The sequence below is a fragment of the Sturnus vulgaris genome, chromosome Z (genome assembly GCF_052056855.1).
Source record: "Sturnus vulgaris isolate bStuVul1 chromosome Z, bStuVul1.hap1, whole genome shotgun sequence".
NCBI classification, from domain to species: Eukaryota; Metazoa; Chordata; class Aves; order Passeriformes; family Sturnidae; genus Sturnus; species Sturnus vulgaris.
Genome location: NC_142283.1, coordinates 1,541,618 through 1,568,673, shown reverse-complemented (window position 1 = coordinate 1,568,673; position 27,056 = coordinate 1,541,618). Strand labels below are relative to the sequence as shown.

General features: G+C 38.7%; 1 protein-coding gene across 8 annotated transcripts in view; it reads right to left on the bottom strand.

The window, feature by feature from the left end:
- Positions 1-27,056, bottom strand: part of XRCC4 (X-ray repair cross complementing 4) — a 142,742-nt gene that overhangs the window by 109,855 nt on the left and 5,831 nt on the right. For 4 of the 8 annotated variants that reach the window (XM_088156744.1, XM_088156741.1, XM_088156743.1 and 1 more), the window contains exons 2-3: positions 18,067-18,216; positions 15,278-15,465 (exon numbers count right to left, since the gene is read on the bottom strand). In XM_088156744.1, the coding sequence (XP_088012870.1) occupies positions 15,278-15,465; positions 18,067-18,205 (327 nt within the window). In that variant the 5' untranslated portion in view covers positions 18,206-18,216. Of the gene's footprint in view, positions 1-15,277; positions 15,466-18,066; positions 18,217-19,301; positions 23,472-27,056 lie in introns of those variants that run through there. The other 4 variants (XM_088156736.1, XM_088156739.1, XM_088156740.1 and 1 more) reach the window with 4 other exon arrangements.

Here is a 27,056-nt window from a genome sequence, read left to right as displayed (position 1 = left end):
CTTGTGCTGCGTTTTTCTTTTAATTATGCAACATCCTAAAAATTCACACAATATTTCTTAGCTTTATTGAAATATAAACTTGGAGGGATAAAAAGCAGGCTGAGAAATATCAGACATGTTATACAGATACTCAGCGTTGCTACAGCATGGTGATCACACACTACAGAAGATAATCTTGTTAGATGAACTAACTGCTCACACACCACGAATTTAAGGGAGATTGTCTCTTTTTTTCACTTGTTTATTGTCTGGTTGCCACAGCAATACACTGCCTGTTTGTTTTGAGCATGACATTGAGAGCACATTTGCTCAAGGCACTATTTTCTCAGCTTTATACTGTACATGCACTGATGGTCTCGGGCCAGAGGAGACGCAGGACTCCGAACGCACAAAACCCGAAAGGATCCAAAATGAACTTTGGCCAATCCCGGTTTTAGAGCACCAAAATGTCAAGCTACAGCTGTTCTGCCTTAATGAAGACACGTACTGCCCAGCTTAACCCAGTCCTTCTCCCCATCTCCCCCCGAGGGAGGCTAATGACCCCGTGTCAGTTTATCTCACACAGAGGTTTCCTGCTTCGTGTCCTTCTTTTCTCACTTCCATCTCCAACCTCCACACGCTAGCCACTTCACAAAAAACGTTTCACACGATTTTACAACCCCACTTCACAAAAAAATGATGTTTCACACAATTTTACGACCACATAACTGGTCTTATTCATTCCCAGAGATGCCACCACCAAGAGTTTACAGGGAGAAAACAGTAATTTGCTTTTCCCAGTCTCAAAACATATCCACTAAATTCAAGCACCAAGACGTGAAACGTATCAATTTCACTTCCACTGTCTTAAGTTTTGACCTTTGCTCAAATCTCTCCAACATGGAAAACTGCTGGCAAAAGCTACAAGCCCAAGCTCCTCTCAAACCCTTTCAACAGGGTTCATCTATAGAAACTTTAAAATATTTCTCTAATTTTGAGCAACTTTTTCTGATAACTTCTAAGGATTTAAGAATTCTCACATGTTTTGGTGTGAAAAGATCACATCTTTCAACTTGCTTTTATTATGAAAATCAAGAAACTGCCTAGTTTCCTCATGATAACCATTTCCACCACTTGGAAAATGCACTCAGACATTTTTTTTTTGCTCTCCGTCTCAAAGTGATACAACATTTCTTCACTCTGCAGATGATAAGCCTAAAAACAGATACATGAGTCAGGAGCCACACCACTGCCCTGGCACGTTTGAAAATCTTTGGTTTCTGATACATCCTTCATTCCTGGATTTTGTTCTGCCTTACCTAATCCACCAAAAAGGAAGAATGAAATGCAGAACTTGCATGGCAGATTCCCATTTCAAAGCAATGCAAGGATAAAGACAAAGAGTAATACAAGAGATGAGTGGAAATTCACTGACATTTTATTCTCTGAACATGTGAAAACACAGGAGTCATACCTTAAGGACAAAACCTGCAGGGATATCCTCAGATTTCATGGAGACTTTCTATCTACATGAAACCTGTACCACATATATTTCAGGGCTGAACAACAGTACAAATGTAAGAACCACAGCCATTACTTATTTCACTGAGTCTCAAATCCTCAGACATGTCATGGGAAATAATTAAATCCAGCTTTCACGTAGAAAATAGAAACCTCTGAAATGCTACCTCAAAAAAATCTACTGTGATATTCTTCATCCACAGATTTCCTTAACAATCTTTTATTTTTTTTTTTTTTCCACTTTTAGGTCAGTCTAAGTGATGTTGACATTCTCTTCTTTGGGCATGAGCAACTATAGGGATGTAAACTTTGATCCTGTCCTGCAGAGGGATTTTTTTTGTAAAGGAAATTTACCAGCCAGAATTACATTTTCATTCTGTAATCCCTTTAGTATTTTAGCAGACTTGTCCATTACTTTAATTCCAGACTGACTACAGCACAGGCAGCTTCAGATTTCAACACCAACAAGTGGGATAGGATACCCACTGCATGCTGACAGAACAGTAGCACATTTTCAAGTCTTCCATAACTTCCCATGGATTTAGCATTAAAACCAGACTTGAGCAAGCCAGAAAATCAGTTCAGCCAATTCTTTTTGCTCTCTTGGACACCATTTATTTGAGGAGAATGGTAATTTAAATGTGTTCATCTATGTAATATCTTCCCTAGTAACTAATGGATTGTCTTTGTGACACACAAATATTTTTGCTTCTCAGATTCAGAGGAGAAATGCTAATGGAACATCTTGGTCTGCTCTAAAGTGATGGCAACTTTTTTCAGCATTATTCAGAAACCCAAAAAGCCTAACAAGAATATAGGCCTAGGACAATTCACAGAATTTTTTACAAAAAAAAGCATTTCTTCTCATAATTCCACCAGTTGCAGGTTTTTTTCATTATATTAATCTTATTCTGATTATCTTTTGTAAACTTACTTTTTTCTATCTACTCTTGTACTTTTACACTCCCACTTAAGCAGGAAAAGCTTCATTTAAATGTGCTTTCTTAAGCAAGAAACAGTGAGACTTTTGATCCTTTAAATGTTTTAAATCTTGTTGATACCAATCTATGTACTTGATTCAACCATCTGTATGGTCTTTATTACCATTTCTAAAGGCAAGGCAGCATAAATCCAATTAATCAAACAAGAATCAATAACCCTTTATATCTGTGTATAGGAAATCCACTGTAATCTGCACATAGAGAACACCTAAAGAAACTAAATCAAAGATATTGGCTTTGTTATTAAAACAAAACAAAAAAAAAAGCCCCAAAAACAACCAAACCCCAAACCTGCATTCCCCATTACTAACTCGCAGCATTATTAATTCCATCTCATGTTTCTGTAATATTTTAATACCTCACTTCAGGGCAGCCATGAAGAATTTTCATAACTTCCAGAGTGATGGGAAGACAGATATGAGGTTAGCTCTGAACTCCAAAAACTCCCATGCAGCAGCCCTGGCTGCTGCCAAGAGACCACAGATGGATGCCATATGAGCAGCTGAGACTGTGATCCTGAAGGGGAGACATGGAAATTCTCTGCCTGCAATGTACTCGTGCTGTTCCAAGGTGTAACAAGCACCAAACTCGGTGTTTTTGCATTTTAAATCTTCAGCTTGATAATTTTATAGCTGTGCTCAGCAATAAGCTTCAAGGAACGGACTCAAAAAAGCAATATGACAGAAACTTAAAGTGAAAACAATGCAAAAAAAGGTGAATGCTATAAACAGACCATGAGAGACAGAATCAGTTTTGAGATTTATTTTTTTTTAGCTGATTTTTTGTGCTAACAGAATTTAGTGTAAAAATGCAATTATGTTTTTCTTTACAAATCCAGACACTGATGTTATCACAGTGACTTTTTTTTTTAAAGGAAAGGAATAAGCTTTCACTTCTGTTCAGAATGAAGTCTCCAAGTTACAAGCTATCTGTAAATCAAATCCTTTTGTCTTTTGATAATCAAAACTATTTTCAGAGAGAGCCCAGAAACGGCTTCTCTGATACTCCTGAATTGCATATGACTAATCCAGGGGAGTGGGGTGGAAAAGGGGGATGGAAATCTGCCTGGGCTGAGTCACTGTGAAGGCACAGTAAAGAATGACTGCTGTACAAGTCCAAAGCTATTGAGACATAAATTGGCTGACCTAGTAGCCAGTTTTTAAGGCTTAGCACAAATATGAGAACTGAGCCCTCCCCTGACATCTCACACTTCCCCTTTCAACAAATGAAACTTCTGAGTTGCACTGAGAAATAATTTTCAACTTACAAGGACGCCACACAGCTGAAATGATCAAAATTTAGAAGCTTCAAACTGAAAAGCTGCTGCTTCAGCTGTGTTTGATTGTTTGCTCCAACAGGATCCAGCTAATGGACTGAACAATAAATAGTATTTCTGAAACCCAAACTCACTTGTAATTGTGTTTGACACATAAGTTAAAAGTTCCAGGTTCTTTTTCTTGGCTATGTGCTCTACTGCTGACTTAAGTACTGCACATCACTCTCTCTCTCATCAGTGAGAACTTCCTCGTGTAACACTTGGAAAAGGTAAAACAACAAAAAAGACAGGCTGAAATTCTTCAGAGAATATGTACACAAAACCTCCCTAAGCATGAGAAGGCCAACAGCCAGATAGATCAGCTTTTAAAGTCACCACATAGACAGGAGTATGAAAAACTGATTTCAGGGAAAAAAAAAAAACCAAAACAGCATTCTCATAGTGTTAATCCCAGTGGAACTTTCAGCAAAAAGATATTTTATTTGGACAGAAGTGTCAAAACTGAAATACCTACAACAGCTCTACTATATAACTATCTAGTGCCTGTGCCATTGCCTGCAACTGCTGCCATCCCCAACAATCACAATAGTGCATACAGTAAAATAAAAGAATTCTATGACCTAAAATGCTCTGAAACAATCATTTGAAGGGTTTATCTACAGAATGCTTTAAAATTAGCTTCCATGCCCATGGGAAAGACCTGATGGAAACTCAAGATCTTGCCTATCTTCCATAGGTGTCAAGTTGATAACGAATGGAAAATTTAGGACCTGTGAAACAGCTAGGCATCTACTGCAAGCAAAAGATAATCCTTGGAAAACAAACAGTGAAGGGAAGCAGATCCTATCTCCCAAACAACCCTCCTTAGCCCATGGCTGTGAATACTCACTCTTCTTCACTCAGGAGAGCAGCTGGACCTGTAACAGGATGAGCTCCCAGCTTAAAATGCCCAACCTCAGGGCAAACCAAGAGCCTGTTCAGATATCACTTGGGAAATCCTTAATTACTGCCAAAAAAAAGCCCTATGGGGCTCAAACGTGTCCAAGCTACAACTTTAGATTTCAGTGACGCCTTCTTTTTCTCAAGTAAAAATACATGTTCACTTCTCAAAAGGCATGCTCCTTCAAAAATGGTCACGTAAGTCAATTAATTAACAGGTCAAATGTACTTTTTCAAAACGTGTTGTAAGTTTCCAGTGGGGTTTCTGTAGAAATATCAGAACATTTCAGCTAATAAGGTCATTGTGCAATCCAAGCTGTGTTAATGTAAGAGACAGGGTTAGTTCCTAAACTACCAAAAGTCTGCAGCTTGAGTGTTAGCAGCAGCCAATCTATGCTATTTGTCAGAAATAAGTTGTTTTTGAGTTGTTTTAAGAACAAACACAGTCTCCATCTCGTCACACAGTACTCAGAAAACAGTATTTTCACAACACTCATGGTGGATTCAAGCATCCATCACAGACTGACACCACATAAATGTTACCTCTACACTATAAATTTACTTTTCTGAATTCTAAGAAACAGGAAAAAAAAAGCTTTGGCACAATTTCCCCTGCATTTCCCACAGCATATCCCAGTGTTCAAAAACCAATTTCAGAATACGTTTTCCTTAACTGCTGCTTTAGCCTTAGAGCAAAATACAGATTTCCTTCTCAAGTCAATGCATACCACCCTGATCTAAGGCTACAGAGAGCTCAATATAGCCTTGAAAACCTGGGGTTTCCATCATATACCACTAAGTTGTAACATTTCATCTCTGTTTTTAAAAAGAGTGCCTATGATAAAGACCACTTTCCCTCCATTGCCATTTTCTCTACAAAGGCACTAAAACAATAAGGCACAGAGGGTTTATGTCACCCACCAGACTACTGAAGCATTAACAGCTTTATGGAGAAACCCACGTGAATTTTTCAACAAATATGACTACATTTCTTTTACCATATGGAAATATATTTCTTACCAATGTCATGGTCTGGGTCAGGTTTAAAGTTGCAGCTGAAAGGAAAACACTCCTGTGTCATGGAATCAATGTTATTTTCCTAAAGCACGTGACCTGACATCTAGGGACTTTCTTTAATTTCTTTTTTAATTAAAGTAGCTGCCATTTGTTGAATGACATCATTTTCCATGCTCAAGTACATAAAATAACCAGTTTTGGAACTGTCACTGAGCACAACCTGCAGAGTCACTCACACACTGTGAAATACAAGAGTTCCTTCAGGTAAAAGTAACAGAGAACTCAAAATTAACTGACTAAAATCCGAGACTGACAGATAAGTGAGAGACATTTGACTGCACCCAATTTTGATGAATCAAAACCAAGCATGTCATATGTGGTAAATTTAGCAGTAGTAGAAATTTTGTTGACCTCTGAATTAGCTGTGCAATCAGACAGAGAGCCTCCACTACAAAATGATGGTGTCATGAAATTTTAACCTATGAAAGACAGACAGACACATCCCTGACTGAGTTTTAAGCTTCTCTTTTTCAACAAGGAAATTCTAATTGAAGGAGCAGTATGATAAACTTTGAGTTTAGACAGATAGATTTTGTACAAATCTAGCCTAAAGCCTTAAAATTGCAATTAAAAAAAAAAGGGCAATTTAAAGAGAAATTTAAAATATAAAAATCGTTTATAAGAAAGAAATTGGTTTGAAAAGGGAGAAAGGCGGGTGGTTGTCTCACCAGGTCTAGAGATACTGGGATTAACTAGCTCACTTTATCAAGCAGTACAGCACTCTCAGAAAAGAGACACTTCCTCCTACCCCACTACTTTCATAGGACAAAGAAACCACAGGCAAACCCACAACAAAACATGAAGTTGTCAATAGAAGTTACTGTTAAAGCAAAACACCTTTAACAACTGCTATTAAAAATTTACAAGGCATTAACAGAAGTTGTCTTTAAGGTCCCTACCAGCCCTAATTATTCTATTATTCTGCAAGAAGATAAAATTGAGTGGATATTTATGAATATGTATCATTACACACATGTGATATATAGGTGGATCACTCAACTATCATGACTGTCATCTCTGAACACACACATTGTCAGAACACTGCCTGGCATACTTCACCTCCTGGCACTTATCAGGGGAATTAACACCATCTCAAACACGTTTGCATTCTCTAAGAGCTCTTTTACTACCCAGCAAAAAGAACCAGCAAAAAGTTAGGGGACCATTCCCACAATGAAGAAATTGTCCAGAAAAATATGTGGAACAAAAAGCTCACGCTTTTGTAACATCAAGAAAGGAGCACAACAGATGTGAAATGGTTTAGTGGATGTTTCTGTTTAGACAGACCTGGAAAATGGAGTCTCCTCACAAATAAAAGATAGCAGGCCATTCCTATGGGCTTAACAATTCTCCACGACGACTCTTGATTTGTTATTATTACCACCAAGCTCTTTAAACAACTTGGACTCTGAATAATATACACAGAAGTATGAGAGATTATGGACAAAGGTACTAATTCCAGAGAAGTGGCACCCTCAGGAAGCTTGTCACCCCGAGCTGACGTGGTGGGGTTAGGCAGAATGCACGTGTAACTCTAATTTTGGCATCCTGCTGATTATGTATACTGCTCCTGCTAGCCTCCCCACAATAGTGGTCTTGATTAAAGAGCATTGTTCAGGAAGGGGAGCACAGGCATCTGCAGATGGCATAAACATGCTGCAGTGACTAAACAATGTTTGATGAGCACATGCAGCCCTGGCAGAGCCCCAGGGACTGCAAGCTCTGCCTGACAAACTTGAGATAAACCACACAGCTGGGCCACGAGGGGCAAAGGCAGCAGCTCCCCACTCCCAGGCTTAAAAAGAGTTGGCAATAAAGGTGTGTAAACAGATGTCACACTCTCAGGTATTCAGTATTATAAGGTATTCTAAAATACTATATTAGGTATTTTATTTTAGGTATTAGCGTGTCCCACAGAAGTTAAAACAAACATGAGTTAAGTATCTGGCATCTTCCATCTTGTATTTGGGTTCTTCAGTGTGGGAGTGCCCAGTTTTCAGTAGACCCTGATCCAAAAAAATACTTACTCTTATTCTCTCCACATTTTATCTGCCCCGATTATTTCCCACAAATCAAGATCCTTAGTGACAGTGGATAAGGTCAGTCTTATCCTGTGGTAAATAAAACTTACATCTTGGCATTCAACAAAGAAAACAGCTGTTCTAGAAAAACTGATTTAAAGAAGTTCTTGAGGACAGCATTCAAAAAGGAAAAATGCAAGGAGTGGCACCTGAACGTTCTTTTCCAGGGAAAGAATGTCCTTGTTGCAGTCATTGCTGGTTGTATCCCCAGATTACATCACTGAAATAAGAACTGGTAAACTATAATTATGCCAGGTAACTAATACAGATAACAGCCCCCCTTCCACTGGTAAGCACAGCACTTTTGTTACCACATGTCCACATAAGGGGCCCTGTTAAAATCCCTTTCCCAAACATTTTTAGTGATTCACCCACGGCCTGCAAGGATTTTTGGGAACAAAGCATCTTAGTTATGTAGTTTACAGGCTTTTCAAGCTAGCACATACACACATAAGAGCAGGCTGATTATCTCTCTCTTGAACACAAGACAATATTTAGTTATTTACTAAATATTTATAGTATAATATAATAGTATAGTATAACATTTAGTAAAGGAAAACATGGAGGTTTGCCCCTCATCACAGCTAACAAAACCTTCAGGTGGTCTCAGAAACTTAACAGTTTTCTTGCATACAAATCAGTGCATATAAAACCAAAACTAATGCTCTATATTAATGCAATTCTTATTTGAATTCCTGAGTTTTGATCCACGTCCTAGGCAGTGTCTCATTAGCTCTGAATGAGATGGAAACTACATTGGTCAACGTATCTCAGTACACCAAGTCAGTAACACTGGCAAAACCAAAACTGCAGTGGTTGAATGGCTGATTTAGAAAATCACAGCAGGTCGCAGGACTACGGTTTTACCTTCTTTGTGAGCCCAGGGAAGTAAAAGATAACAGTAAGTTTTTCTGTTTTCAACTATTAGGAAAAAAAAACCTCACCAAAATTGCATATAAAAGAGTGCTTAAATAAAAGACTAGAAGCTCACATTTTTTAGTGAACTATACACTGCTCCCACATCACCTCAGGCTTAGACCTCTCACCTAAAACTTGCTAGTCAGTAGCTCAAGTTAGTCTCTAAAAGCTACATTAGATAATATCTTTTCTTTTCTTATTTTTCCTGAGAGTGATTCAGCTGAGAGGAGAAGAATACGGACTCAGGATAGACTGAAAGAGTAGAGTCAGGTTTATCCTAACTAAATAGCAAAATTCATCCCTGGTGGTGTTCCTGGGATGGATTAGCTCTATAGAACAACAAATTCTCATTCCAGCTGGAATTGAACAGGTAGGAAATGCAACTGCAAGGCAACAAGTTCAGTGTGAATTCATGGAAATAAATCTCCCATTGTTTTGCAAGATGTACAGCCATCAATTAAATGAGCAAAGAACTAGTATAAGAAAAACCTGACTGCTTCCAAATTCCAGTTTTTGGCACCTCTGCAGCCTCTAAGAGTATTGGCAATGTTCTGTTACAAATCTGCATTAATAACCTACACGTATTATTCATACACTGAAAAGACAAATTGTTTCTATGAACAGAACAAAAAACTGCACCTCAAACTGTAAAAATCCCAGAGCTTGTCTGAGAAAAACACAAACAGAAAGACTACGGTTTGGGTTCCAAAAATTAGAAAAAAAACAGTTATACTTTGTACCCAACAAAAGTAGTTGACATCTAATTTTAAATGAAATGTCAGGCATTATTTGCAGAGTACCTGAGAGGACCAAGAAGAACAGAGAATGAAACAAATAATCTTCTATGGAAGAGCTTTTTCCTGGAATGATACTACTCAGAAACCTACTCTTGAAATTGTGTGCTGTACCTGCCTTTCTGGGAAACATATTTTTGCAAGAGAACCACATTCAATATTTGGATGAAGAAAACTTACCAAAGAATTTTCCAGTGAGACTAAAATACTTCAGAGCAATTCTAATCGAATATTTTACTCACCAATTCCAAATACACGTGCAATTTGGCTTCAAATTTTAGAACTCAAAGACCCTTAGGCTTTGTCCTTGTGAAAAAAAATCCACTCATTCCACATATTGAAATGTAACAGGCAGTAATTAGCATTCTGTCAAATCCTATGGGCAGGCACAACACTTCCTAGGGTTTTCAGGGAACCAGGAAACTTATGGTAGTGCTGTTCCACCAGAAAAATATAATTACTAGGTTGGAAGATATCTTTAAGAGCTGATCTTGCTCTGCTCACTGGACACAGAAATTAGAGACTCGTCTTCACTGTTCAGAGAAAATTTTGTTTTTATGCGTGGACTACTAGTACAGACTGACTTCATAGTTAGTCTTTGGAAAATCAAAGATATGTGTATTTTAAATCACATTCTGCAGCTCCCTTATTTCTCCATCCCATCACCCTGCAATATTCTCATATTTGTCACTTTTTAAAAAAAACAGGACATCTTGAATTTTCCCTTTTCTTACACTTCAAGAGGTTTTGTCTAGCTGCAGCAGAAGTAGTAGAGGTGTTGAAGTTGCTCTGAGGGTTTAAACATATCCATCCAATATTTTATACTGGAAAAGGTGGTATTTTAGTGAACCTAGGAGTTAACATGAGCTTGAAAGCTCTCCTGTGCCTTTGCAGGTAGAAAGATAAATGCTTCCTCTGGAGCTGTGAGAAAAGTTTCTGAAGAGAAAATACTGGTGAGATTCTCGTTGGTTTTCAGGCTCTGGCTGCTGTTCATCCTCACAGAAAACACAGCACTGGGGTCTGGCAGTGAAGTTTTAGAGCCCACACATAGTAATCTCTTTTCCAGAGCACCTACTGTCCTCTGTAATTTGTGTTTGGGAAACTAAAGCTTGTCAATAGGCCATGATTTAGAGATTTCTTCCACCTAAAAGGAAAGCATTTGTACTCTGTTCTGCAAATGAAAGCAAGCCCTGATGTCCACACAGGGATTTGAAATGCACAGCAGGTATTCCAAAAAGAGAAAATCTGAAAGAATTAAGAGGAAAGGAGGAGAGAAAACACAGTAACACCAAGAGGGAGAAAGGATGACTGACGATTTTTCTTGCACAAATCCAAATCTGATATTTTATGAACACTTTAAGTATACCTGAAATATATTTAGATTCTCATTGTACTCAAGAAATAAGATGATACCCTTTACAATGTAATTTATAGTAGGCCTTAAAGTAATTAAACTACTATTTTTGTCCAGCTGGATAGGTCCAGTGAAATACACAGATCCTAACTGGCTGAGAAAAAATGAAGAGAATTTATTCATCACAGCGTTTGATTCTTACTTTTTCAACAATATCAGTTTTAAAGGCATAAATTGCCAGTATTTTAACTTAATTTCTCCAAACTACTGCTTATCAGAAGCCAAATACACGGTCTAATAGCTAAGCAAGGAAAATGGCAGAGCTTAATTGCTTAATTCACCAGGACTTCTGTCACACCTTGTACACCTGCTAATATGGCAGGGAATCACTCTTTCAGAAATGGTTTTTCTTACCTCGAGGCTACAGAAGTAATGCACTGCATTTCCAGTGTACTTGAAATATCTGAAGGTACACCCAAGGTGAGATGGGGAAAAATCATGTGGCACTCAATTCTGAGATTACCTACAAGATAACACTTAATGTTTCTATTACACAAGGCACATTAGAAGCCAGCTATTTCTAAAATGGGCTTCCAAGAAACCCATTCAAGTGTCCACTCTCAGCTCCTGAAGTACACAGGCATTAAGTGATATAAGTGACATGAGAGTCATTACTTTCACACTGACCTAAGGATTAATCATTTCATCTTCCTCTCTCCTCAGCTGGAGGAATTGCCTGGGAAACAACCTGAACTCTCAGTGACCTTTGCTAACCAAACAACACATCCTCAGTGGTTTGGAGCAAAGTAACTATTCAGACCTTGAACCAGGATAGTTTGGACAGCACAGAGAGCTCCACCAATTGCACTCTTCTCATTTAGTATGCTGTGAAAAGGTTTGGTTAGCACAAGCTTCTCCAGCTTCTTTTTTCAACTTTTAGTAAACTTGTAATGAACTCACAGGCCCGACCAGGGAAAAGCAGCCACAGGAAATGGAGGAGACAAATAACAGCATCCCTCCCATCATCCTAATTAGCAACAGTGCTGCATCTAAGGTGGAATTTGTTAAGCTCTTATCCTCCCTGTTTACAGACTTAAGCAAAAGGCAAGGAAAAAAAAACCCCAAACTCAGAGCCTGTCACATTACTGTAAAAAAAGAGACTGCTAGCACTCAAATAATTGTTTATCAAAGGCTATTTAGTCTATTTAATTGCCAGTCTCAGAAAAAAAAAAAAAAAAACACAAGGAAAGAAAGAAAGAGAGAAAGAAAGAGCTTGCCGGATTTCCATTATTTATTATATGTGGAGTGACTCGCTGAAGCACTTGGAAAGATTTACTTCCCCGTGGTCACCTACTTAGATCAAGCACTAAATCACTGCCTCTGTGGCTGGTGTTTGTTTAGGTGGCAGCAGTTGAGCTGGACCAGCCTCCCTGGCCCCTCGCCGGGGTCTCTGTGTGTGTGGCCCGTCCGGGGCTGCAGCTGGATCCGCACACAATTCCCACCGTGCTCCACAGACATTGTTATTCCAGGGTCTCCTTCCCCACGTCCCCGGGCACCCCAGACGTGGCTCCCGAAGGCAGAGCCACCTGTCCTGAGGGAGCCGAATCACAAACACGCCGGGATTTTCACCAGAGTTGCCGGAATTCTCGCAAAAACGTCAGGATTTTCACCGAACCCGTTGGGATTTTCACCAAACGTGTCACTTCTTAGGCTCAGCTGCACGTCCTGAGGTACTAGAACCAGTTATCTAAAGCTCAGACATCACCATCTCTCCCAACCAACGTTTCAAGATAAATAAGTACTAAAACTCTTACAATCATGCCTTAGATTATTTTACTTAATTCTGTCACTTCTAAGCATTACAGGCAACCAGGGCACTACAAAACAAACATGTTAGACTGTGCTCTATCTACATCAGACAGGAATCCTTCATGACTTGGAGAAGTTTTCCATCCATCCAAAACCCAAACCACCAGCAGTCATCCTTTACAGAAACCTTACATACACATCACTCTTATGTACTGATGGTTATAAACACTTCTTTAATTGTATGAAGATTCAGGTTTGGTTTCATGCCATCAAAGCAAAGTCCTTTTAAACACCTAGACATCAGTGAATGGAAGGAACTTACTTGTTCATTAACTGAACAACAGCAGGTGAATCAAACACCTTGTTAAGTCACCAAAGGTACTACACTGGTAATGCAGATAATTACCATGCATTTTTCATTCCAGCCCCTTTCAAAGCAAGGGACACAATGGGGCTGCCATCACTTCCTCCAGAAAACACCTGGGCAGTAAAACAAATTTCCGTATCAGAAAGCACCTCCCGAAAATATGCCCATGTTTTCCTTTGCTTAACATCACCCCACTATTTTTGTTTGCACTCCTACAGACCACCCAACAGAGTTTTGGCACATCATTAGACTTTATGGAAGCAGAGTTTAGCAAGATGCTGGAAAGGAGGTAAAACTTATTTCAAATACCATGGTTTGGTACAGCCATGCAAAGAATAAATCAGTATCTAGCTCAGAGATTTGCCAGGCCCTAGTCCCACGTGGGATGGAGAACTGTGACAGAGCTCAGCTCTGGAAATTACTGGGCACAGGTGACTGCTGGTGATCAGCATCATGACAGATCCCACCAAAAATAATGAAAATAACTGAATTTGTCTATATAAGCATGCATGTATTTCTAAAGAAATAAGACAGGCATATATTATTGATTTTCAAAGACTACAAAATTTACTCTCAGGCACCCATGTACCAATGTCATGAAAAGATTTTGCAATAATTTTTACTTATATGAATTGATAAGCAATTTATAGCTCAAAGTGTAACAATGCATTTCAGAAGCTTTTGCATTTTTTTACTAAACACTGTTCATTATTAAACTAAGAGATAAACACTGAATTTAAGTCATGTTTAAGTTGCAGAGTAGTTTCTCTAGGCTTCCTCTGTGCTAAATTTACATTTAACTGAATATCAGCCCTCTCGATGTACAGAGCCCAAGAAGATTGATTTCCTAATGTGATGCTGAAAGAGAGAGAACACAAATGCTTCCACAGAGAGTTTGCAAAAAATTTGGGACATCTTCTATCACTCTCCTGAAAGCTACATCTAACACCTAATTCTATTATTTAATTCTACATATTTGCTTTGGCAATTTTATTTGTAGCCATTAGTCTAGTAGAGAAGGATAAAAAAAAGAGGTGCATTTTCACCCAAGAAATCCTCTTATCTAAAAACATTCTTTCAACACCCAGAGTTTAATACATACATAGGAATCAAGGTTTTTGTATTTTCTGTTTGTTTGGCCAGATCACTATTTTCCCAAATTGACATAAAGTTGTTTTCATACAAATTAAATTTCTCATAAGCCTTAATTGATGGAAATATGTATTAGGTGACCCCACAAACACAAGGATGTTTTCACTTAATAAAAATACAGCACGTATTTAATCTGGCCTGCACTTAGAACATGTGTGACATAGAGAAGAAACAATAACAACAACAAAAAAAATATTCTTAACCTCACTGCTCTCACTTTTTGAGTAGAGTTTGGTGCTAATCTTGCAATATCTTTGTGAGCAATCAAACAGTTCACAATGTTTAGGGCTAATATAGCCTTGGGTAAATTCACAGAAATACTTACAATGCAGACTGGTAGACTTACATGCCCTCACTTTTGGCTCCTCAAGAGCCAAACTGGACTGAAATTTCTTATACTGCACAAGAAAGAAGGCATGTAAAAGAATTTTTAAAAAAATAAATAAAAAGTACAAACTGGGAGATTCACCTTAAGTTAGCTTCTTCCTCAGAAAAGTTTTACGACAGCAAACACAACCTGGAATATCCAGAAGCATCTATAGATATAGATAATACTGGTTTTTTTCCTGTTTAGAGAGTGTCCTTCCCTTTGCAGCCAAGGAAGCAGCATGGAACCACTTTCCCATATGCAATTTAATGTAACAATTTCAGCCGTAGCTTACAAAATATCTGAAGTACTAGAAAAGCTCATTTTAAAACTACGTTTTAGCATTTGAAAATAATCTTGCCTGATTTTTATTTTTTTCTGATTTAGGAGAGTAGTACAGAGAGAGGATGAAAAAAACAAGGAAAAACAGAAGTGCACAGGAGGCTACAATCTGAAAAGGGCAGCATCCATCCCAAATCACCCACCTTCCTTTCTAACTTTAATCCATGCAAGAGCTCACAATGCTCATTCAATCTGGAATGAGTATCACAAGTCTGTCTGATTTTAATGACCATAATAAAATACAGAAATGTATTTCATTCTCATAGTTTAACAGATGAATTTAAGCATTTATCTACTTACAGAGCCATCTTTTAAGTTCCTTTCATAGGAGAAGTGGCAGGCCTTATTCTGCTCATCTCTTGAAATCACGAAGTTGTATCTGCCAGCTGACTCTTCTGCAGCTATCAGTGCTTTCCTCAGCTCTTCCACATATTTTTCTCTGTCCATTTCCATGTCAGCAGCCTCCCTAGAAATGTCTGCTTCAGACACTACCAAAAAGAGACATGTGAGGAATAAATACTCATATGTGTGTGAACAAGTATATGCATTATACATTACATATAAAACATATATTAATATACTGTTATATCTATAAAATACTGTATTTATATATATTTACTATACATATATAAAAATAATACACATTTTATATATTTATATATCTTAAAGTATATATATATTTTACATATGGGTTTTTAAATATATATATTTTCATGTATATACAGACACACACTGACTACATGATCTTTAGAGTCCCTTCCAACCCAGGGCATTCTGTAATTCTGTGATTCTATGAAATATTAGATTATTCTTCCCTTGAACACACATTGGTGTGTAATTCCCACCTGTGCAAATGCAGCAGGAATACTGCGTTTTCCAGAAGTTCTGTCCCCTTTTTTCCCTGTCTGAAAATGGGTTATTTCCTTGTTGCCACTCATCCACAATTCTAGCTGCCTAAAGTCACCCAAAATAGTACAGAGAGAAATGTGGAACCCATTGCACCATGAGGCAAAGAGGGGTAGAAAAAGGAAGTTTGAAATACTTACAAGGGGACTGTTTGTCTGGAACAGTGATTTCAATACTGAGAAGGTAAACTTTTAATAACAAGTCATAAAAAGAAAGACACTAAAATACTGCAGTATAGCCCTGTGGGGTTTTGGGTTTTTTTTTTCTGTATATGCTGCATGTTCCTTTATGATTTAAAACAGCAGAACTGATCAATCATTAGGGAAATTTGATATGCATAAATCCTCATAGACGTATGATATACCAAGATAAAACACTAGATTACATTGCATATTTGTGTGCTTCTCCTCCCCTCCAACATTCACTGTTTTCCCTCTTTCCTTAAACAGAACTCCTAACACATTTCATCATCACATTAAACATACAAAACCCATAAAAGACAACTCCATCAGCAACTCTCACTCTCTTCCTGGTAGGTCTTGCCAAGGAAAATAATTCACAACATGAGAAACCCGAAAGGGATTTCCCCCAGCAAGAATACTCTGACCGTTGCTTTCCCTCCCTCCAGGTTTTGAATTTAAAATGGAAGCAATCTCAGAAATGATGTAGTAACTTTAGAAAGTGACCAAAACTGATGTTTTGTTGAATGAAAACACAGATCAGTGCAGTAGGAAAGCCTCATGCGCAAGAACATCAACCCCCAACGAAATTATTCCAGGGATTAGAAATACAGTAAGAATTTCTAAGAAAGGGATCAGATTCCTCCAGAACAGAAAAAAAACTCTCCTTTGGATGAGCACCCAGTGCTCATGGCTGAACTGTCATGGGTTTCTTTCTTCCCTTTTCAACGCAGTGAGGTCATCCTGCTTTCACTGCCCCACTGTTTTGGGAGATGATTATCCCCCCCATTCCACCAGATGCAGGAACTCCACAAAATGAGAACTGTGTCTGCCCTATTTTTTTCTATACACTCCCAGCTACAGTGGCACAGCCTTCACTTGGAGAAATAAGAATCATCTTTTTGTGAATTCTAAACTGGGGATTTTGAAGTCGCCGAAGAATGAGAAGATCCTTCGAACAGAAAAAAAAACAGTATTGGTCAGTGTTAACACCCTTCATGTTATTTTCAAAATAACTTTACTATTGTCAAGCCAAGAAAGAAAAACTTTTCACTACTGGGAATCATGGTTGGAACACATGTATTTGCTTTGTACAGGGACCCCTGATCGATAGAGTGTTTGGAATATTAGAGGCAATACGGAAGAGCAGATTTAATTTATGTGTTCATTTTAATTTACATTTATCCAATCTCAGATCTATGTGAAAGCTTGGTTTATGTAGGAACTGAGGAGAAACAACATCTACTGGGCAGGGAGAAGGAAGGAAGGAAGAAAGGAACTACATGGATACTTATAATTCAGATCAAGGGTCCAGAAAATGGTTTTACCTACAATTTGCTGAAATTACATAGTTCTCCCTTTGAAATATTTTTGCTACTGAAAGAAGGGCTTTGATCAAATATTTGACATTTCTCAAGGAACACACAAATCTAACATTTTTTCACTAAGTATGAATGGGAGAAGCATGCACATATGCAAAGACCCATTCTCTTACTAAGGTTTCAGAGAAGGGGAAAAAAATCCCACAGGTTAAGTTTTTCCTATTGATAACTTATTGTCTCTTTTCTTTCCCAAAAATTCACTTCAGTATGAAATACAGCCACCTTTGGCTATTAAAATTTCACGAAAACACTTAAAAAACATCCGCAATTAAAAGGCTTCATGGACTGCAATTTGCAAATGGAACTTGCGTGCACATTTGTTCAAGAAGACACAGAAGTGTTACTTCAGCATCCCTCCAAGAAATTATACATTTTTGAGAGAACAAAACGCTGCATATCCATGTGCTGAATGAGTTAGTTTTAGCTTTGACACACCATCACTCCAGATTTCAATGTTCTCTGGCCATATCCCAGAAGATCATGAACCCCACCTCCTCTATCACTGGGGACAAAACACCCATGAAATTTTCATATAGGTTGCGGGTCATGGTTTAGAAAGTGTTTAAAAAGGAGGAATTAAGAGCAGTAATAATTTAAATTAATGTATTTTTCTATCTATTACCTTTCCCAGTCCAGGCACACTGACAATCACTAAGAAGTAAACTGAAGCCAGTGCCTAAATCCTTTTCCCATGACACCTGCAGAAAATAGGTTGCTTCTGGATCAGAAACTGGATGAATTCTGTTCAAAGTCTTCTCCATCTTCTCAACACCTGTTTAAAAAAACAAGATAATCTTGTTATAACCACCGGGGTGCTTAACACCTTTACATAACTAGCTTGGGGGTTGCCTGTGTGGGGAATATACAAATACAAGCATGCTTATAACTTTATTCTACTTTCCTCCCCAAATGCAGTTTGTCAGCGAACTGATGACACTTGCAAATAGGAAACTGGATTATAGCAATTCAGGCTGCAGTGCCAACAATTAAACATATTTGAATAGTCTCAAATTAAGAAGCTGTCAGGAAGCTGGGGCATAGGAAACTACTACACACAAGCTCTTCCCCATAGCTCTGTTTTTAACTCACTGCTATCACCCAAAGTACAGAAAACAGAATTCAAAATAATCAATATTCATCTGGAAGACTGCCACATGAAAGCTGCTACTAAGCTTCAGCGCAAAGCAGAGGGTGTAGCAAATGCCAGCAACCCAAAGGAAATATTTTAAGCACTGGATTCTACAGAGAACAAAATCTATGATGTTACAGTGAATATTTTTGCTCTATGGCAAACCAACTTGGCAACCTGTGCTTGACCTGAGACCTTCTCAAGAATCCCACGTAGTTACACACAACCTAAGTGAAGTGACTGAGAAAAGGCTACGTGTTCACTCACAGACTAAAAATAGCACGTAAAAGGAGGAAAAGCCCAGATGAAGCATTTAAACTACATGCACTGAGTACAATGGTGCTTGGGCAGGGATTAAATGCTCTATCGAGGTTTCCATCTAAAGTGCAGCAGTAAATAATCATGACCAGGATCAGTTCAGGCCCTGAGGGGACTCTATTCTCCGAGCAGGAGCAGAAGGAAGCTCTTTCTTTGCTCCTGGACATTAAGAAACTAATCTAGATACGGATGTAACTACCTTGGCTTCCCCGAAAATTGGCATTTTCAGGTTAGGAGGAGCAGCTTTAACCTGTAGTTGACTGAACTGCTCCTGACCCTTGCTCAACTCTGCACCCAACAACATCTCAAAAATTCCTCTTCCTTGCCCAGAGAAGTGCATAGCCTTCAAAACAAAGTATAAGCAAGCAATAGCATTCAAAACCAAAGAGTTTTATAGTTCCATCACTAACCAGCTGGCCATTTCAGAAAATCTACAGTCTGTGCACCTGTAAGCAAGAACAAAAAAATTAAATATTTGAGGGTTGACAGCTGGAACAATGCCTTTGCAATTAGTGACTCCAGAAATAAAGGCATTTTAAAGATTTGTAGGGCACTAACTGCCTGCCATGGGTCAGTAACGAGCACAGGGCAGGAAACACAAGCACGCTCAAGCACACATGCATGCACTCTCCTTCGCCTGCCAGATTCCCTTTTGCTTCTTGTTAATCATAGAAAAATACAGTCTCTTGTGAAATATTTCCACAGAAGTCCTCCTCTGAAAGACAACGTCCTAAAAAATATTTCAATTAAAGACTGTAAAACGGTAGCAAACAACCCTGACAGACAACACACAGGGTACTGATACACGTATGTGTAGCTCAACAGGAAGGTTTTGCTTGTTTTATGTGATTTTTATCACAAAGTAGAGCAGCATTCAGTGAAAAACACCTGCACTAGAGGCTTTCTTATCAACCCAGACTGCTTATAAAAAAAACAAAGCAAGATATTTTCTATTTATATAATAATGATAAAGCGAATGAAGTGCCAGTCAGTCCTCAGTGAGAAAAACTGAGGTCAAGAGTAAGAGAGGAAAGAAGCTTGCTTGTTTATTTATTTAAGGATGCACTTACAAGATCTCTGAGGCCTGAGACTAAATTAATTTGATACAGTGATATTGGTTTCTCATGCACACATCAGTATTTCATTCCTGTGATGCAGCATAGCTAAAAATCTGTTCTGTTTACAAAACACTGGTGGTACCCTGTGGTAAAAAAAAGTCAACAGAATGAGGAGACACAACCAAGAACAACACCCTGAACTTCGAAACAAATGCAACATACAGTTTTCCTGCTTTTCCAAATTTTATTGTGCATCACTGAAAAAAGCATTTTCCAAGAAAGCATAAAATGAAGATGTTTCTCTCAGCTTTCATTTCCTCCACAGTGATTAGTGGCCTTTTGAAAGGAGTACATTACTTATTACTCCATGTTCAGGAGCTGCCTCTTTCAGCAGAGCTCAGCCAGACTCCATCTCCAAGCATTCAGCTGTTCTAACCCATCAGCAGAATCTCAAGGACTCCTGGCTGTATACAATGCCTATTATATATTTCTCTCCAAGAGGAGGAAAAACCTCCTTCACGAAAATTAGTCCGACCTACACAGCACATAAAAACATCACTGCAAACAGCAATATTGTACCTTACTGCTCTTTTGAAAATAAAACAATTACAACAACAAGAAGCTAAAAATCCAAATCCCTTTTCCCCTTATCCCTTTTATGTCCTGAGAACACAACTCTGTCACAGAGTTTAAAGCAGTGTTCAGTAAATGGATAAACCACACACAGTTCAAGCATGAATACAGCAAAAAATATCAAAGGAGTTCCCTACTTATTTAACAACTAGCAGTTACCACTAAAAAAATTTAAAATACAGACAATAAATGAGGGCATATTCCTTATTCATTCACTAAGAGGTGACTGCATGCATTTCATTCACTCTAAAGGCAAATCTTAGTAACAGATGTACAGCACCCTATTTCCAAAATAAGATGCATTGCTTTGTATTTCAAGAGGTGAATTAACACAATCTCTTCATAACTAACCTGCCCCAATGCACTCACTTGCTCACTAAATTCATCACCCCATCAGCTTCCAATGTGTCAAGGCTTATGTGGCCCTTCACAGATCAAATACTTCTGCCAGGTAAAAATGTCGTTACGAAAGAAAGACACGAATATAAAGGAGAGGTGAAACCTTGAGAGTTATTTTCACTTTCACATCTTTGGGGTAAAAAGGTAAGAACTGTGTTAATGCTCAGAAAGAGTAGACCCCTGAATTTTTGGAGTGTCACTATTTAACAGTCCAGCTGTTGGCGAAGCTTGTTAAAACAAAGAAAATAATGTTTGCACAAAAGCAGACTGTACTTTTATTGGTACCCGGATTACTGGAACCAGCCCCTCATTGTGGCAGCCTAAGAAGTCCCTCTGAGTCCACCAGACCAGAGGAGCACCCTCAAGTGCCATTCAGCACCCAGCCCTGTGGGCTCTTCCCATTCACCACCTCCACAAAACGAGAGCAGTCGGTTCTTTCTGCCTTTCCCCTTAAAGCGAAGCTGCAGAGAAGCTTTTGGGATTTTGGGGCCACAGAAAGGCACAGCTTCTTCCCTGGGGGGCACAGGGGGTCACACACACAGCACCTCTCCATCCTGCAGGTGGGGACAGCAGGGTCCCACCCAAGTGTGTAAATCAGAGGCTTTATTGAGGCCTAGGAACAGTTGGGGATTGAGCTGTTTCTCTTTAGCACTTTGTCCCCCTGGTCTTTGGCTCCTGTGAACACCATTAGGCAATGTTTCCCTCTGAGGAGGAATCAGCTGTTGGCTGGTGCCTCTGCCCTTGGAACAAACAGAGCACACAGGGCCCTCTGAATGAACAAGACACTCTTAAAATGCACCCAACAAAGAATTTTATATGTTGTTTTGGATAGCACCAGGCATAGACCAAAAGCCAAATCTTTCAGGCTGCTCCAACACAGCATCATTGATAATATTCTGAACTTCAGCACTTCATTTTTTTTTCCCTCCATGCAGACTAATGGCTTTTTTTTTTTTTTTCCCCAGATTGGTCGGGCTGCAGGTGTTCCAAACCTCAGCAGCTATGCTTGGAAGGCTACTTACAGACCAGAAAGAGCTACTATGTCTTTGAAATGGAGCAATTAACCTAAGTGCTTTCTTGCTGAGGAAAAATGGGAGCTATCCACAGGGAGTTCAGAATAGAAGACCACACACTGCTATTAAAGTCTACAGTTTAGTTCCTTCTGACCCTGCCCAAACTACAGATCACAACCTAATAATCAGAAGAAAGTTAATTGTAAATTCATAATCAGAGAAGAGGTACTATTCAGGAGATGCTGCATGTACTCATAAGTGGATAATTGGAGATTTAAACCAGTCAAGAAAAGCTCAAGATTGCTTTTAAAGATTAAAACTAGCTATTACCACATTTTGTAACAGAAGGAAATAAGATAATGCCTATATTTATGCATATTTCCAGTGATATATTTCATACAAATTGATATTCTCTCGTGTTAATTTAAAATTCCATTAACTCCAATACTTCAGGAGCAAGAACATTAAAATACCTGACAAAAACCTCAACTCTCACTCCATTAATCTTAGAACTACTACTGATCCAATAGGGACTTCCTCTTTTTTCATTTTTATTTGGAAGAACATGACTGGGTCAACGAACATGAAGACAAATAACCCAGCATCTTTCCTGTCCCATCTCACAATAATCCTCCCACTCCTCTGGCCACAATACTTGTTTGACACTGAAGAATGATTCAATAATAACCTTCATGTGGGACTTACAGATAAATCTGAAAGTCAAGAGAAAAAAATCAGAAAGAGCTCTGTTCCCTAATGCAATTTAGGGGGCTAAAACACTTTTGTATTACATGCATCCTAAATAATGGACTTGTTTAATCTTTTGTTTAACTTTGCTCTGTATTAAAAGCATACGAGTTACAATTTTGCCAATAACGCAACTTCGCCTTGGAGATAAAAGAAACAAAAATTAGCACTTGGATAGGAAGAAGAGATTGAACGATTTTCTAACTTTGTGCAGAGGGGTAAAGTGGGCCATTTAAGAAATTCAGTGCTCCATGGCAACATTTGATCAGGAGATCATGGGCCCAACTGCAGAGTCGAGGCTCACATGGCTCACATTTGCACTGCTGCCTTCCCACTGCTTCGTGGCAGCCACAGAACGATTGGAAACATGCACATCATTTTTGTGCAGTTGTGTGTGTCCCCCTCCATCCAAAAAAAAAAAAAAAAAAAGAAACCCCAAACCAAAAAAACCAAAAACAAATTAGTTCTGAGCTTGTCAGGCTCCACGGGACAATAGGATATGGAAGATTTGCCACAGAAGATCTGGGATCCACGATAAGGAGCAACGCTTGTCAGGCTTATTTACTGCAGTCACCAGCTGAAAAATGAGGAGAAACAGAAGGAAGCAGACAGTCAACAACCTTTATAGTAGGAATCTTACTAACAAGCCTTGATCTTAATTGTAGCCTGGAGGCAAAGCCCACCCTGGTGTCTTTCATCCCCTTGAAGTCTCAGGCCTAACCCACTACCCACTGCAGGCATCCAGCTCTGCCAAGCTCGCTCACAACCAGCTACATTAAGCTATAATAAGGTTAAAAAAAAAAAAAAAAAAAAAAAAAAGGCCTTCAGTGTATTAAAATAAACGCCAAAGTGGGCAATTATACTAGTATATACTAGCAAGTAAGGGAATATGCAGACAGATTTATAAAAGGGGCGGACTCTTCTTTCTCAACCTTTTTGTAACAATTCTTCCCAAAACTAACAGTCATGCTGTCAAATCCTCACTTTCCTAGATGCACGGATAAGTCAGGTTACACTAACTGAACAAACCCGCAAAAAAATAAAATAAGAATAAAGATAAGTCATGCAACTGTCATTTTTCCTGATGAAGAAGTGAATTTTGGTAGTGAAGTTACTAAAAAGAGCATGTGTGGAAGGGAGCAAAGATCAAAGGCAATAACCAGCCCATCCTCCAGAGGACAGATCTGCAATGAAAAGTCGGCAAGGCGTGTCTCAGAGACCCAGACTCCCTTTCCCTGCTACTTCTGGAAGATGCAAGTCCCAACAAACACTTTATAACTCTAACTTGGCAGCAGGACACCTTGGCTTTCCAAGGTCCTACCAAAGCCAGTGGTGGCACAGTGCCTTCGCTTGAAAAACCACAGGGTATTTATTAAGAAAAATAATTCCCTTCCTCCTCGGAAAAAAAAAAAAAATTGAAAAAAAAATTACACACGTTCTAAATATATATCATTTTCCACATAATTTCTCAGAAAAGACAGCACTAAAGTTGCTGTATGTTGTGAAGATAAAAAACAGAAAAAGGAAGTTTGTGCCAGACACAACCTTTGAGCCCGGTGTATACAGTCAGTAAGAACAAAGATTTGTGAATTCCAAGTCTCTTAGTCGTATTTTTAAAAGCATCTCTGCAGTTTCCAGTACCTTAGTATCATCCATTTGAGGATAGTAAAGTTGAGGAAATTTCTGGGGGGAGGGAAAAAAAAAAAAAGCAGCGTGTTTTAATCACCCTTCGTCCATCCAAAAATACCCCAATACATATGTCTTTTTGATGTATATTTGGATAACAATGTAGTCTGGCTGAGGTATCATCTGTTTTCCAAAACACTGCCTTCTTTAGGATTAAATATTATCAGGATATTCAACACAAATCTGTAGCACAGATTTCCTTTGTTTTCTACTTTTTAGTCCCCACACAGACCTATTACAATTCCGCTTACTCTGATGTGTTTCTCTAAATGTCTGACTTAACATCACTGAGCAGTGGATTCCACTTTTTTTTTTTTTTTACTCTTTCCCCCCTCTCTTTCCTTTTTAAATTTTCAAGTCAAATAAATTCAGTACTGAATCCACAAGAGATCCACAGGCAAGAGAACCTAGTGTGAAACAAAGAAAAATGAAACAAAGAAATCAGTGTCAGGTATATACAGAAGGATGTAATTCTGTTTGTAGGATTTTCTGAGGAGTTTTGAAAAATTGAGCCCAGTAACCTGGAAAAACAAGTTTCACCAAATGTTGCCACTTCAGTGGGACAAGGGCAGGTATAAATATGAAGGCTTACATATTTTTCTCTCCTCCCACCTCTACACCCAAGACTTTTCAAAGAGATGGATTATTTTAATTTCCCGTCCCTGTCAAATTAATAATAAAAAATAGGCCTAGGCTCCAAACTGCTTTATCTTACTAAACAGTTTCCTCAGGCATTTTCTTTGAAGAAAATTCCTGCATTACCCAGTCTTCACTTAACCAAAGTTTTATTATATGTTTTTTTCTTTCCATCTGCTATTTATCTATTAGAAAATGCAACACTAAACTCCCCGAAAACAAAGAGCTCACACGGCTTAAATTTATTAATTCAAAAATAGTAATTCATTTTGCTTCGCCTGACCCTCACAGAGAAATAATTCACAAGGAACTGGGAAGCTCACTTTCAGTGGGGCTAAACTTCAATTTTGCAGCTCTTTATCTAGCTATGTTTATTACTTGGCATTGAACATTAATTGCTCAGCTGATGGATTAGGCTGAGTTTGAAGATATGGTGAAAAGACGCATATTGAGCACCAATTTCAGCTGTTTCCACACACAGGCACAGGTTCAGCAGGGGTTTAGCTCGGGCTTTGAGATAATCCACATCTGACAAACCAAAGCAGGGCAAGAAGCACCAGTCCCTCTCATGACATGTGCCAGTATTTTAGGAAGAACACAAATCCCACCACCTCGCCAAGCTCTGAGCAAACAAGCAGATATGTTAAAACAAAAAAACTTTTAAAAAACCAAACAATAAAAAAAAAAAAAAAAAAAAAAAAAAAAAAAAAAAAAAAAAAACCTATATATATAAAACACGTAAGGACACAGTTCCACCTAAAATTCAGAAGCCACTCTACACCCTCAGCCAGCACTTACAAATCTACTGGTTTGTGCTCCATCAGCACCACGTCTACAAACCACATTTGGAAAAGAAAAAGGGCACAAAGAGCTTCACAGGAGTCACCTGTACTTTTAATACCACATTGTACATTAAAAAAAAAAAAAAAAAAGCCTCTCAAGACTCATCAGCTCACTTCTTTCACTCATTCATTTGGGATTTTTTGAAGTTTGGTGGGGGGGGTTTATTTTGTCCTTTTGGGGGAGTCTTTGTGGGGTTTTTTGTTTGGTTTTGGAGGGGTTGTTTTGCTTTCTTTTTTTGTTTGTTTGCTTCATCATTTGGGTTTTCTGTTTTTTGTTGTTTTTTGGTTTGGGTTGGGATTTTGTTTTGGGGGGGGTTTTGGTTTTGTCTTTTGGGGGTTTTTGGTTTGTTTTTAGGGTTTTTTTTGTTTGTTTGGTATGTTTTTGTTTTTCTTTTTTTGGTCCACAGTATTGACTGTGCAAAAAAATAAAACCCAGAACAACAAAACCCTACTCAAAAATTTAACCCTCACCCAACAGGCTTGATGCCAAGCAGGGGGTCAACTCCAGGAAAACAGGTTTTCAGTCCTAGTGCTCCTTTACAGCTCCTAAAAGAATGCTTGCATGGGACTGAAAAGAAACCTGCAGGCTGAGATGAGGGCACAGCAGGGGCACACCAGTGCAAAAATGCCACTGGGACTTGAGCTGACAGGGCAATTAGGCTCTCATTAGTAAAATACAGCACAAAACTTCTTTGCCACTGAACCGGGCAGACGCAGGTCTGAGATCTTAAAATGAGAATTGCAACAAAGCAGAGATGTGAAGCCCCACACAGGTCTCAGGGTGCCGTGTAAAGGATGTAAATTGTTCCCAGGTAAGTTAATGACGGCATAAAAAATGGTGAGTGGGGCACAGAAAACAGCACAGAAGGGATAAGTATTTTAAAAACAAGTCTCAGTTTGTGCTGGGGGGCGCTTTACCTTTCTGGCTCCCGACTGCAGCTGCACACCTGAAACACAACAGCGGGCAAACACAATGACCCTGAAATAATGCAGGTATATGAACATAAAAAAAACAGCCTTTGAGCACAGGAGTCACCTCTCCACACCTCCAACAACCTGTTACAGTGCAGTTTTAGATAAAGAATCTGCCACTGCATTTTCCCCTCTGTCAGTGCTACAAATGCCCTTACTTATTTTACACTGACAAAAGT